The sequence below is a fragment of the Diplotaxodon limnothrissa genome, linkage group LG12 (genome assembly GCF_057381915.1).
Source record: "Diplotaxodon limnothrissa isolate DT_005_m linkage group LG12, D_limnothrissa_male_GT1.1, whole genome shotgun sequence".
Classification (NCBI taxonomy): Eukaryota; Metazoa; Chordata; class Actinopteri; order Cichliformes; family Cichlidae; genus Diplotaxodon; species Diplotaxodon limnothrissa.
This window is the reverse complement of record NC_140607.1, coordinates 19,521,265-19,535,876: the sequence shown is the minus strand read 5'-3', so window position 1 is coordinate 19,535,876 and position 14,612 is coordinate 19,521,265. Positions and strand designations below refer to the sequence as shown.

Here is a 14,612-nt window from a genome sequence, read left to right as displayed (position 1 = left end):
CCTGCTCAGGAGGCAGAATAAGAAGTGGCTTAGGGGACATTTGTGTCAGCGTCATTGTGCATTTTAACAGTTTAATAGCTTCTAATTTTGGAAGCAGGGCATTGAAGTTTTCCTCTGTGTGAACACTGATTTGATTTATCTCCCCCTAATTATTGCAGTTTTTGTCTCCCTCGCCTCCAAGTCCCTGAATATCAGATTGTGGTCCTTTACCTGACTCATGTGCTCCTTTTTTTAAAATTTTGGCTCCACAGCAATTCGATTCTCCCCTTCAAAGAGGACCCGCACTTCCATCCCTGCTCTGAAGTCGTGCTCACAGGAGATCCTTTCATCGCAAGCGGATGAGAGGAACGAGGAGGACAGGAGGGACCGGCTGGTAGGAGCGCGCAGCCTCGCCAGCCTGGATGGACAAGGTACACAAAACAAGAGTTTGACAGATCAGCATCTGTGCCAAGGAAGTGGGGGTGGGATTGGTAGATCATAAAAAGCACTTGACATTTTACCTTAATCCTCGCCACGTCTGCCTCTTCAAGCTTCGTTTTGCGGCTTATTAGAGCTTTTTAGAAACACTCGAGGCCACTAAAGAGCTGCTTCCACTCAGCCATAAAAATGTTGTCCTCTCAGCACTTCCCAAGAGGAGGAAGCAGTCAGTGGTTGATGTATTGTTTGGCTTTGATGGAAATAAACAGAGGTTACCTTCCTATTAACATTACATCAGTTACAGTATTTGTGTGTACAAACTGTGTATAAACCATCCTTAGATTGAGCTCCCCCTACATTCTTACGTGATAAAGCAGCTACATCTGTGTGATCTTTGTGTTTGATAAGGCGAGTTATTTAGCCAACAGCACACCGGAAGAAATGTGGGTGTGGAGCAGAAAGATAAGTCACGGGGGTCATTTGTCCTCTCCTCTAATCAAGCCCTGCCCCAGCTGTATCTCCAGCTGTGATGCAACAAACTATAAATCCGTTTGGGTTGTTAAACTTTCCTTCGCTCTTATGGTCACTGAAGGGGTCTCGGGAAGGGCAGGAAATCGGTTTTCACTCTAAAGGGAGTGGCTCGTATGTCAGTTTAACCGGAAGCATCTAAACAAAGTGTGTCGCACATGCTGCTGCTTTGATCTGAAGTGGGCTGGACCAGCGAAAATCCCATTTCTGTCAGTGTAAAGAATTTTATCTACATATTTAATCCATTTCCATCTCAATATGAGAAAAAAAGTGTGTGTTTAACAGTATGTCTCCGTTTTTGTTTGTTTTTTTTTTCATGATAAAGAAATTCGGCTGTAGTTAATGAAAGAAATCTGTCACTACGACTCTTTGGCCTTTAATGGTAAAAACAAAATGTGTAAAAGTACAGAATTGTAGTAGCTCATTTCCCCAGACTGCCCTGTAATGTTTAATTCACAGAAATGTCTATAGGAACTTGAATGTCATTCAGTCATTTATCTATTACTTCATTACTTTGGTGTCATATGAATGGCTGTGGGAGGGGATCTTTATCAGTAGGACATCTGTAAAATGTATGAAAATACAGGTAAAAGTCCAAAATTTATGCTCTGCTTCACAATCTCCAAAGATGTCTCGTGGGCTGGATCAGAGTCTTCGCCTTTTCGATTCTGGCCCCTAGGCCTTATGTTTGACACCCTAATCTAATCAGTTGCATTAAACTCTCATTCGCTGCCTTGTGTCGATGATTAGGTTTTGAAGTCTGCAAAGACACGGCAGAATTACAGGAAAAACATACTCACTTTTCCTAGGATACATCCAGTGTCAGCTTTAGATTTTATTCAGCTCAGCTTCCAGGAAATGCTTCCTTTTAAGGGGGAACTCTGATTTTACAGCGTTTGGTGTTCCCACACTTATCTGGAGCCGAAGTACTCAGCCTAAAGTTGTAAAATGTGTGGGATCGCCCAACCGTAGAGGTCAAAATGCGCTTACCTGGATTGTGGAGTTTGAAAGTCTGAAGGCACAGGAGTGTTTATTGTTTTACTGTTTTATGGTGCGCTCTAACATCAGGCTGTTGTGGCAGATGGCCGCCCTCGCCCTCGCTCTTCCTGTCGCCAAGTGTTTGCTCATAGTTAGATTGCTGAATCGTTAGGTTTTTCTCTGTGATTTTGTGGGGCCTTTCCCGTCACTAGGAAGCATCTTTAGATGACTGTTTGTATTTATTGGCACCATGTAAGTTAAAACTGAGCGCACCTGAGATAGGAAACCGTCACATGTTTAAAATTTAGTTTTCTTTTTTCCTCCTCAGCCGTGTTCGGTTCATATCTGCGCCCCGACATTGTCCCAGCCAACCCATCCTTCTACGAGGGCTCCTCCATGGGAACTATCTCCACCTCCTCCATCTTTGTAAACGTGGAAAACCAAACAGAGGACAGGTACAGTGTCTCCTGTGTTGACGTTTCCTTGTTTTCCTACACTCACATGATCCTGAAATGTTAAGCTGATCACCTTAAACCATGACGCAAGGCCACGAAGAAAAGAAGGAAGTCACGCCTGACATGTACACTCACGCACATGCTCGGGCACTCCCGCCTTATTGTTACCTGTGCGTCTACGTCACACGGTCTTATTGGTGACGTGCGTCATGGAGCATGTTACTCACTTAGTTTGCCTGCATGCATCCAAGTACACGTGCACGCTTCATAGACAACATATGAATCAGGATGCGTGGTGTTGTAGTGGATGCCAGGAAAACTTTTATTTGATTGGACTCTTGTGGCAGGAATGACTTTGGATGGCTCAAGCGTCCCTTAATGAAATGCTTTAATGGCACAGCATTGACTAATAGTTGAAACCCTGATTTTTAACACAATCAGAGTGTTACATTAACAGGTTTCATTGTGACTTTTACCAGTGTGGAGAGAGAAAGTGTGTTAAAGCTTTATTTCCTGTCCTGCTAAAAGCCTCTAAGCCCTGCATCCCCTGCCCTTTGCATTTTTTTCTTCCCTTCCACCTTTCAGTGCTCCTCCTCCTGTCAACAGTGTCGAGTTCAGCTTGCTTTCTGAGGCTGCATTGTGTGACTTGCCCGGTCTTGTCCCTTCATCAGTCACCTGCTGCTGCCCTGACATTGTTCTGTCAACTGTTTTTATAAATATTTAAACAGCAGCTTTGACACACTCTTACTCTGTGCCATTACGCTGCACAAATACGGTGACAAAAGAGGACAAGCGGCGCTGTGGAGACTGTATATCAGCCAACAATAATCCCTGTCTGACAGCCGCTCTGCCTTTTATTTTAGTAACACACTTTTGAAGTGTCACATCTATCTATCTATCTATCGATCTATCTATCTATCGATCTATCGATCTATCGATCGATCGCTTATCCGTATGTCTCACATCCATCTGTTATCTCTACAACTATAGCAACATGCTGCTCTTGTTCTAATTGGATTACATCTCTTTCAACCCCTAACATAGTGTGTCATATGTTAGAAAAGGGCAAAAACACATTCCTGAATTTATCAGGAAGTCTGCTGATGTGCATATAAGGGAAAACGATCTTTTGTTGCCCCCTAGTGGTGAACCAGAGACTGCAACTAAAGGCAGGATGAATTTTGCAGTACGAATGTGCGAGCTACGTTCAAATCCATTTATCTGACTCCTGTATGGATTCAGTCTAATAGCACTCTATTTCAGCATTACGCTTTTGATCCATTTTTAATAAGTCCCTCCCCCCATTCCTCCTCGTCCAATTCAACTACTGCAAGGAATTTCCAAGATCTGTGGGCTGCGCGTTAGCTGGATCTCATTCGTTGAATGCGTACATGCATGAAAAAGAACATATTTTCTGTCAGAGTGCAATATGCTACAGTTTTTATTAGAAAGGATAGAAAATTGGAATTTCTGTGGATGTAAGTTCCCTCCAGTGGAAACCAAAATGAAGGAGTTAACTTTTTAGGTCTGTAATTTCCTGGAAGAAATCTCTTTTAAAGCTCACTTGTATCTCTTACTCCACATTGAGAAATCTGTAGGACTCTCTCTCCCAGCAATTCCTCTCAATTTCAACCTCCCGTTTGGCGTTTCTGAGACAATGAGCCTCTACGTCCCGACACCAGACAGGTTTCTTTGTCTCTTTACGTCAGAGTCCGCAATAAATCTGCGGTTCGTTTGTTAAGGGGTTTTTTCCAATCCCTTTTCCAGCACTGTTTATACAGCTGCCCTGCTCTAACCGGGGCTTTGACGCAGATGATAAGCTCTCAGGTCCGTCTACAAGTTAACGTGCGACCGTGTTTTTCAGGGATGACGTCGCATCCAGCTCCACCTTCACCCTGGAGGACAGTGCCATCTGCCTTACGTCGGAGCAGAGCACCATGGACGTGGACATGGATCGAGATGACGGATCGGTTCTTGACGTCTACCTGGTGGGTTCATTTATTTCAGGTTATTCTTGTTTAAATATTGACTAGGCTTCAGCTGGATATACTGACTTATTCTCTTTGTTTCACAGTGAAAGGAGCAGCTTTACAAACATTCATTTTCTCCTGCCAAGCATAAGACAATCGCCACACCCCCACTGGACAGGCCATGCTGGCGTTTGACTCACTTTCAGTGCTGCTAGATCCATGTTACCACTTGTCTTTGCCAACACATCAAAAAAAGTACTGAGATTTCCACTGGTTGTTGGACGAAAAGTCAAAGTGAAGGAGATCTGCGAGGAACCATGCAACATACCGTGTCACGTGCTGTACATCAGACTGAGCTTTGGGAACATGCGTCAATGCCGCGGCACCATTAGGTTTTATATGTGTGTACTGTTTTCAAGGCCTACAAAACAACTTCAGCATATTTGAGGAGACGGTAGATGCAAACCATTCATGTGTTTAGATGTTTGGTTTGGGTTTTTTTTCTTTCCCTGCTGTTCAGAAAGACATGAAGGACACTTTTACGATTCGCGACTGCTTTAGTTGCTGTTAAAATGAGAAATGTTTACACTGAATTTATGGTGGCATCTTTGTCCCCAATGAGGAGGGACGCCGCGTTGTCAAACGAAGGACACAAGTTGGTTTTGTAGCCGCATCCAACACCTACCAGGAAAGACTCCTGTGAACAGACTAGATACTGAAGCTGCCGAGGCCAAACCCGAGGTGCGATCCGGTTTAAGCGGCCTGCATTTTTTCCTAACTGTGCCGCCCGGAGAGGAGCGTGAAGCGAGCAAAGACTGCGGCCAGGCCTCGTCTGAAGCCCGGAGCAGGAGGCACTTTTGCCATGTTATGATTTCTGTAAGACAGATTTCTCCAAGGACACTGCTTTAGGCGGGTGGGCTACCTGATAGAAGCACAGATGTGTGAACATGCACTTTTTTAAAAATCTTTATTATTCAAATGCACACTTGTTTTGTCGTTGACACTACATGTACAAAGACAATGAAGCAACACTGTAGATATTTTTTTTTCTGTTTGATGTGGAACTACTAGTTTCATGAGGTTTGCGTCATGACTGAAGATGCTTTTACTCAGGATATCCTTTGATACTGAATAAGTGTGTCCTCTTTAAGTTCAAGTTCTGAGACACTCGGTGGCGGTCCAGTACCGCTCCATCAAAATCATATCCAGCTATAAGTGTTTGAACTCCACGATCACGTCAGTTGAGACCATAATTTATTATGTAAATCCCAATATTTTACCATTTGCTGAAAATATACTTTCATCGCTGAATGTATAGACAATGCGTATTTATATAAAGAAGAGACTCCTATAAATAAAAAATTTAAACTCTGTGTCTGCCTGTGAATGCTCAAAACATTTCATGTCATGCGTTTGCAGGTCATAGCTGTGGATGTTTAGGAAGTGGCGGTCTTTAGTGAGAGTATGGGTAGAAACCCTAGGCATGCAAACACGGTGGTAACACGTAAACTCCACGTAGAAACGGCCGTGACCTGATTCTGTTCCAACGCTGATTATTGCGGCTTTCCACAGAAACCAGTTTCATTGTCACGCCAGTGTGAGGAAAAGAATACGATCGGTTCTGCTGTATATTAACTTTAATTTACAGAACATTGCAAAACATTTACTGTCAAATAAAATTTCTCATATACAGTTTAAAAATATACAAACTATTTAAAATACAGACAAAACTGAAATCACTAAATGCATTCTGCTCATGTAGCTACAACACTGTGCAAAACGTCTGCAGCCACGCCTCATTTCGTGACATTTGCCTCCAGATTTTCTTGTAATTTTTTAAAGTGGTTTTCAGAAATGGCTCTCTGGGCTCTTCCAAAGATTTTCTTTAGACATTGGCTGCTTTTATAAAAAAAAAAATAAAAAAAATACAATTTTAATTTATTTTAAATACAGTTTCAGTCCATTCCTTGTACCCGACCATTTTCAGAGGTATGGTTTTAGTTTAAGCCTTTTAACACTCATATGAAAAAGGCACCAAACCAAAGTTAAATGCTCCTCATCGCCCAAGCTATATTTCTTCTGACTGTTTCTGTCAATAAATTCAAGTGTTTAAGAGTCACAAGTGATAATTTATTTGACATCTAGAGTTTTCTCTGTACAATACACCGTGTCCACTGTGCTCTCTGAAAGCTACTTTATAACAATATTAAAGATTTCAAAGCTTTAGGCCATCAAACTGCAAAGAGTCGTCACGAGAGGGAGGGAAGAAGTGAAAGTGTTCCCACCTCATCAGTGCTTTTGCTGTAAATATCAGTTTAGGTTTTTTTGTTTGTTTAATTGACCTTTAGTGAAGTTTAGCAGTACCAAAAAAGGAGAAAAAAGCAGCTGTAATATTACCAATTAGAGCAAGACCCCCCCCCCCCCCAAAAAAAGTCAGGAAATGGATAATCAATAGAAATGCACGAAATAATTTACCCAAAAAAAAAAAATCACCTCATGAAATTCTTGTGGTTACATACAAAAGCGCCCATGACCAGCATGATCTAGCTAAGATCATAAACAACTACTTTTGTTTTAAAGCTCGAGGGGCATCTGAATAATTACAGATTCTGTAGATCTTACCTCGTTCACTTCAATAAAATCAATCCAATCTCAAAAAAGAAAAAAAATCATGAACTTAGTTAAACTTAAAAGGTCAAAGATGGTATGCATGGTAATTAAATTAACCCAATAAAACAAAAATATACAAATATAATTAATTATAATTATAGAAGATGTAGCTGCCAGTCAAGTTGTGCTTGGGGTCCTGGTTACCTCGTTGAATTCAGAAAAGGATGGGCTTCCCAGTGGTTTTCTCCTGGACGTAGGAGCTGAAGCGTTTGAGGAACTTGGGATACTCTCTCTTGGCCACAGGTCTGAGGATTGATGCTGGAAACCAGCCTCCGGGGTTCACTGCAGTCACACAGAGAAATATAATCAGGAAACAGTGTGTTCCCGCTGACTTATGATAAAACTATTAATAATAAACCTGCACAGGCAGCTGTGTGGGATGCCCTCTGGCGGGACGTGGTGATTTAATATTTATGTTTTTAAATGAACTCCCTTGACTCGCACGGCATCTCTGACAATAAACTGGCTTATTCATCCTGCAGCGCTGCTTTATGTAATAACCTGCTTGTCTGCAGGGGCAGAAGTTGCAGTCTGGACTACAATTTCAAAGTAATACCCCAGGCTGGGTCATCCTCGTGTCAAAACTCCAAAATTCATTTAACAAAAACAAAAAAGGGCCAAAACAAAGAATGGCATGTCAGTCATTCAAACGAATGAATAACCAATTCTAATATATTTTCTTTGATGGTCTAACAAACGCTTCCATTAGACTGAATAACCAAACATTCAGACATTCAAAGTGTGCTTTTCTCATCTGTCGTGTACAAAATCTAGTGATACATGTGAGGACTGTAAGACTAAATAGAGGCTTTGTTCTGCTGTCTGCTGAGATCAAATCCAGATGCTCTTAAGAGGCACTTACCATTGGCAACATAGCTGACCCTGCACGAGATGTTGTCTCTGCTGATCTCTTTGTCGCCCTCTGGTGGACTAACCAGCGTTTGGCAGATCATTGCAACATTAAGTTTGGCACGAACACACCGGTTTGTTAGCTGAAAGTGAAAAATACATGAATAAATAAATAGGAGTAAAAACAAATTAAATCCCCCAAAACAGACACATATCTCACTGTAACTGATATGACTGACAGACTTTGGTTAACATTGTTCTCCCATTTACTCAATAAGGCCTTGTTTGACAAGATGATGTTTGATACTAACATGAACTAGATGCACTGTTACAGCACTTGGAGGTGTGAAGAGAAAAATATGCATAAGCAGTATGTTTACCCAGCTTTCTTTGTCAGGCATAATGTATTAAACCTCAAATGTAAGAGTTGTTCTTATACCAGGAGCAGTGCTTATGTCTGTTTTCAGTCATCCAGGTCATGGCACGCTTAAGCACTCGAGCTGAAGGCAACTGGACGTGTTTTTACTTTCATTAAGATTTTTCACATCTCATCAGAGAGTCTTCTTCAGTCATAAAGGCCCAAATATTTAACCTCTACTGGGATTGGCCAGAGTCGCCTCTATTTTTTGAGGCGACTGAGGTCCTTCAACATCTGCCGGACAATGCTTGGGATTTTCTACAAGTCTGTTGTGGCCAGTGCGATCCTCTATGCTGTTGTATGCTTGGGGAGTAAATTGAGGGTTGCTGATGGTAAGAGACTCAATAAACTGATCCGCAAGGCCAGTAATGTTGTGGGGATGGAGCTGGACTCTCTTGAGGTGGTGTTGGAGAGGTGAATGTTGTCCAAGATAAAGGCAATGTTGGATAATTCCTCCCACCCACTCCATGACATGCTGGTCAGTCACAGAAGAAGTTCAGCAAGAGACTAAGATTACCAAAAAGCACCACTGAACGACACAGGAAATCATTCCTGCCTGTGGCCATCTCCCTGTACAACTCATCCACTTAGCACACTGTATACTGCAATAGCTACACCCCTTTTGCACATTCCCTTCTTTCTTATTCAGATATTTATCAATAAGTAACTTATATGTATGTATATATTGTGGTATTTCTTACTTTTTGTAATGTCTGTCTTTGTTACTGTTTGTACTGGAGCACTGTAACCAAAATAATTTCTCCTAAGGATCAATAAAGTGTTCTGATTCTGTTCTGATTGTCACCTTGGGGGTGGTCCTGAGAGTTTTTGACTCACCCTGTCATCATGTCAAAAGGAAAGATGTTTCACCTTCACAAACCTAAAAAGAAGTAAAGCTGCCTTTAACTCAAGTGCTTAGCACTGGGACTCTGCTGTAACCCGAAGTAATTGTCTTGTGTATGACTTTATGAGCCTCTCACATGATTGTGCTCGGGATCATTGTCCTGTCGCGTGACCCAAGCTTTAGCTGCCAGTGTCAGATTTGACTCTATAATACTTCATGAGTTCATGAAAGGTGCTCAGGTTCCTGTGACTCCGAAACATCATTCCTCCACCACTGTGTCTGACAGTTGGTTTGATGTGCTAATGCTGATATGCTGTAGTTTTAAAACTACTTCAGCCTGAAATATACATGTAAAAAAACTTATTATTATGATTATACGACTATTATTACTATTTTTGTTAGGCTGTGAGATGGGTTAATGATTAGCCGTACTGTTGATTTTCATGCATTTTTTGTACAGTGTCAGATTTTTTCACCAAAACAATTACTAATTGGGAAAAAAAAGAAAGAGAAGACTTTAAGTTGGACACACACACACACACACACACACACACACACACACACAATTATCCAACATCAGTAGCGGCACTAACTTATCAGTTCAGTGACAAGACACCCCTGCAGAAAACAGAAGAGTAGCGCCATCTGGTGGACAAATCTAAACATTTTAAATTGAAGCGAATTTCAATAGCTTTCAATGGGGCATTTTTTGGCCTTAGATCAAATGTGGATGTGCATAGCCTAACCATTTTAAGCTAATTTAAGGAGTTGAGACAACTATTCTAAAATTTAAAAAATATATCTTTTGGCAAATATCAGCTATATTCATTCAGCACAGCAGAAAATAGAAAATAAAAGAAATAAAAGAAATAACAGAAAATAAAAAACTGAATGGCACAAAATGTCCTGAACATCATCTATTAATTAAATGAACACAGCACAACAGTCTAGCGCTAAAAACACAAGGGAAGCCTCTGAGGGTTAATCTTACAGGTACATCATCATGCTCCACAGAGATGTTGCAGACGATCCATGTGTCGGGTTCACTTTCATTTCTCGGTGGAATCATCCTGATGACTGACAGGAAGAGCACATCTCTCTGAGCGACAGGCCACACTGTCTAAAACAAAGGAGACACGTGATCAATTCAATCAATCAAAAACAGGCTGTGCAATATAACTGATGAAATGTGCATTGTGTTTCACTGTGCAGTGTGCACTCAGTATACCTTGTGTGTCTGGTACACAATGATGGCATTATCAGAGAGCTTTTCCACAACGTGGAAATTTTCAACGGTGGCTGTGGGAGGGAGAGTTCACATCAGGTCATGGCAATAACACAAGGAAAGTCAAATAGTAATAATATGTTGGACTAAAACACAGATCTTACTCTCCCAGTCCAATCGGACTGCAGTGTCCCAGAAGTAGTGGCAGACCTCATGTCCAGTTACCCCCTTCACAGCATGTGTCGCTTTGAGGGGATCCAGGACGATGCCGTTCTCCTCCACTTCCCTCCTGTATACCTGTTACACAGCACCACAGACAGAATATTATAAACACACTAACAACTTCACCCGTTACTAAAAACTAAGATGATTTTTCTCAGGCTTTTAAAAGTTTTAAATCACCGTGTATTTCAGCGGCGTATTTTTTCACTGTAGCACAAATAAGTTACTACTGCAGTACATTTTAAAATGTGAATGAGATTTAAATATTCACAGCAAACAACAGAAATAATTCATGTTTTCTGTCCTCACCTTCATCGCCCCTTCTTCTGCTACCAGTTGCCAGTTGGCACCTCCACCCTCCTCCTGGATGGAGTAAGCCATGTGATTCTGCACAGTTTCCTCCACCTAAGAGTCAGATATTATAGCATTACAGTATTTATATGCCTGAGCGATCATCACACCTTCTACCTGTGTATTTAGTTTTTTTAAACAGAGGTGTTGATAAAAATAAGAGAAGCCATGAATCCCAGAAATGTCTTAAGCAAATTTACTATCCAACTAAATTACACACTTGATATTGCTTGGGTGTGTTCAAAACCTCAACAACGCGTCACGGTCCCTGATTTCTCCCAGAATTTTGACTTCCTGTATAGTCAGGTGGTGCTATATACTGAGCGCAACCTGACTCTGATCCTCGGAGCACAGGAAACGTTTGTGAAATCCTGCAGGGAGTGGTTTAGCAGGCGTTTATGTGACGTTCCCAAACACAGCACTTGAGGGCTGAATCAGTGAATGTTATCTGAAGCAGATGACTGATTAGCTCGATCGAGGACGAGGAAGGAGAGTGGATATAGAGCTGTACATCGGAGAAAGATTTTAAAAAGAAGAAGGAATAAACTACAAAAACTGAAAAAGACTCCACAGCAGGAGAGCAGAAGACACATAACAACCCCAAAAAAGTAGCATTTCATATGAATCTGTACTTTAATATTGCAGTGAGCACAAAATGATGTGATTAAGATTAAGGTCAGGTATGTCAGCGTCATCAGCACCAAGAAGACCTTGATTTGTACAGGGATGATAAGACAAAGATAAGAGCAGCAACTTGTTACCTTAAATTTTAACAAAGGTGGACAGGAGGAGGGTGAATAGCACAGAGCAAACAAACATAAATATGGTTCGCACCTTGTTGGCAAATCTGTGTGTGCCGATGCTGGAATATTCATGACCGGAGGAAGCTGAAGGTAGTTGAACTTTCCAGACCGTCCTTGACTGGCTCTGAGGGAACGAGCAGATGAGTTAAGATGAGAAGATCAAGGAGACAGAAATGGGTTTATGGAGGCCATGAATGAGAACATTGAGACAGCAGTGAGGAGGGTGACAGATGGGTTCAAGGTGGTGTTGCTGGGCTCTGAGACCCTTCTCGTGATGGACAGACTGATATATGAGTTTAGAGAAGAGTCTCTGCAGACTATGAGTTCATTTAAGTTCAGTTTTATTTGTCATATGCAAGTTAGCACAGGGTCAACATTGCAATGAAATGTATGTGACGAGCAGAAGACAGTCACTCAGCAGTATAGTACAGTAAAAAAAAGAAAAACATTGTAAAAGAGCAAAATATTTATAAAATATAGTAAATATTTTGCTCTGACTATGATGTTCACATACAACAATGTGTTCTATAATGAGAGTAGGGAGCAGGTGGAAGAGAGCCTGGGGAGGTGGAGGTATCCTCTGGAGTGAAGAGACATGAAAGACAGTAGAAGAAAGACCTAATATGTGTGTGTGAATGAGAGGGAGACAGGTGTAACAGTGAAGATGCAAGGAGGAGGCAGCCTAATTTTGACCTAAAATGAACAGTAATTAATATAATATTATAGCTTGAGTGTTTAATCATAAGAAAGTTTTGCACAGGCCTCTATGCAGTCCCCCAAGAGCTACATTTCAGTCTAAAGGCCTCAGTTAGCATGTTAAATGTTAAAGTTCACGACAGTGCAAAAACACTGAAAGAGTGTGGCTTGTTTGGAAGGGTTGCCACAAGAAAGCTTCTTGTCTCTCTCTAAACAAAAAAGGAAGAACATGGCTGCACAGCTTATCTGAACAAATCACTAATAAGACCTTTGGACAGGCAAGACCAAAGTGGGAATGTTTGTCCATGAAGAACTGCACTATGTGTGTTGAAAGCCAAACACAGCATATCAATAAAAACATCAACATAGTGGTGGTGGTGGTGTGATGATTTGGGGTTTGTTTTACAGCCACAGGATCTGGCCACGTTATAGCCAGCCAAGAACTCCTCTCTATAACAAAGTCTTCTTCAGTCAAATATAAAAGTATTTGTCCCACAGCTACTGTAAAGCTTTACCCGCATGCAATTTGACAATTATCTGATGCAAAGCATCAAATCTACAGCAGAATGACTGGAAAAAAGAGAAGAAAAATCAAGGTGTTGCAATGGCTCAGTCAAAGTCCAGAATGAGCTGCGCATAAACAAATGCCCGCAAACCTCACTGAACTGAAGCAACGCTGTAAGGAAGCGTGGACCAAGGTTCCTCTATAATGATATGAAAGGCTGATAAAGTCATACAGAAATCATTTTGGGACTTCAGGTTATTACTGCTAAAGGTACTTCTAGAAGCTATTGATTGGGGGATGCACTCAGTTTTCCACAGGACTTGACTTTCCTTTCCACGTGACTGTTTCTGTTCTACTTTGTATCTTTGTCCATTAATCCGTTTGGATCTTATCTCTCCTTGTCTACACGAAGAAATGCTGCCATTCCACATAACAGCTAATCAGCGAAGAAGTAAAATGGTTAGATTATATTCAATAGTTTATCCCAGTCCAATTAGTATTATTCAGATCTATGACTTAGAAGAAAGGAATTATAGCAAACTAGCTAAAGTATCTGGACTTTGTTTTTTTAATTGCTGTGTGGATAAACTAACAAATCAAGTGTGGCTACCGGTGAACTGTAATGCTAACAACAGAGTAATACTATTAAAGTCAGAGGAACCAAACACAAACAAACAGGTATAAAGGGAGGTGTCGGCATTCCAGACAACACAAAATAAATAGAATGTGTCGTATAACCAGGACACAGAGACCTACTGTAACTGGATGGCTGCAGGTCTGCACAGGGATCCATCTTTGAGTCTCCTGCTTCAGCAGCTGTTTCTTCTTACTTTTCCGTGACTGCTTCGGTGAACTGTGCAACGAAGTCCCGGTACTCATTTTCTAACTTACTCTCTGAACAAGTGTGGGTAGGTGTGTCCCGCTCCTCGTGTTTGCTCTGTGACTGTTTCTATGTCTCTACCCCACACACCCGCAGTTAAACTTCACATACATAACCAAACACTGATAAGTTTGTGGTTGATTGACTCAGGTAGTCTAACTCACAGGAAATACTTCCCGGTTTACCTTTACGCACAGAGAGAGAGAGAGAGAGAGAGAGAGAGAACTGGTTTGTCGAGATCAGCTGAGATCAGGACATACATGAGGAGCTCTTTTAAAGGCACAGGCCAATCAGTGTCAACATGAACAGAGAGTGTTACAGGACCTCAAACTGTCCACTTGTTTCATGTTTACTGAGCAGTGACTGTAGGAGTTGAATTTCATAACATGTTTACAGTAGCCGCTTTTATCCGGATAGTTGGATCATGGAAAGGACCGGGGAACTGACTTTTCCTGTTTTTCTTGCTGCCTGGACACAGGCTACAGTCTCTTTTTCCTTTGGATGCGATCTGATTTGCATTTTCAGCAGGCGGACCAACACCGGAGCTAACTTGCATTAAAGTGTATGTAGTGTAAAGTATTCACCGCTAGATGTCAGTAGTTATTCTTTCTAATGTTGCCATGATTGTGTTTAAGGACTGATGAATAAGTAAAATACAGACTACAGCTGAAAGTTAAAAAAAATAACTACCTTTTATAAAAAGAAGAAAAAAAAGAATATTTTCGAAATCTGTCAAAAAACAATCAAACAACCTGATTAAAATAAAAATGACTGCATTAACTGAACTTAATTCAAGCTTTT

General features: G+C 41.2%; 2 protein-coding genes across 2 annotated transcripts in view; one reads left to right on the top strand and one right to left on the bottom strand.

Annotated features, from left to right (window-relative positions):
* pip5k1bb (phosphatidylinositol-4-phosphate 5-kinase, type I, beta b) overlaps positions 1-4,585 on the top strand; it is a 30,744-nt gene extending 26,159 nt beyond the window's left edge. The window contains exons 12-15 of the mRNA XM_085368171.1: positions 252-410; positions 2,252-2,378; positions 4,243-4,366; positions 4,453-4,585. Coding sequence (XP_085224297.1) covers positions 252-410; positions 2,252-2,378; positions 4,243-4,366; positions 4,453-4,455 — 413 coding nt within the window. The 3' untranslated portion in view covers positions 4,456-4,585. The remainder of the gene's footprint in view (positions 1-251; positions 411-2,251; positions 2,379-4,242; positions 4,367-4,452) is intronic.
* A 2,463-nt stretch (positions 4,586-7,048) lies between these two features.
* LOC146621166 (ceramide transfer protein-like) lies at positions 7,049-13,985 on the bottom strand. The gene is made up of 8 exons (XM_085367265.1): positions 13,688-13,985; positions 11,762-11,854; positions 10,886-10,981; positions 10,519-10,651; positions 10,358-10,428; positions 10,121-10,249; positions 7,881-8,010; positions 7,049-7,300 (listed from the first exon to the last, which is right to left on the bottom strand). Exons 1-8 carry the CDS (start codon positions 13,808-13,810, stop codon positions 7,173-7,175), a joined length of 903 nt encoding a protein of 300 aa, XP_085223391.1. The 5' UTR covers positions 13,811-13,985; the 3' UTR covers positions 7,049-7,172.
* Between the last annotated feature and the right edge of the window lie 627 nt (positions 13,986-14,612).

Coding starts and splice junctions, on each gene's coding strand:
- LOC146621166 (XM_085367265.1), bottom strand. CDS start 13,810: ATGAGTACCGGGACTTCGTTGCACAGTTCACCGAAGCAGTCACGGAAA. Junction 10,429..10,518: donor AGTCCGATTGGACTGGGAGA/GTAAGATCTGTG, acceptor TCCCTCCCACAG/CCACCGTTGAAAATTTCCAC. Junction 10,250..10,357: donor TTGTGTACCAGACACACAAG/GTATACTGAGTG, acceptor CCTTTGTTTTAG/ACAGTGTGGCCTGTCGCTCA.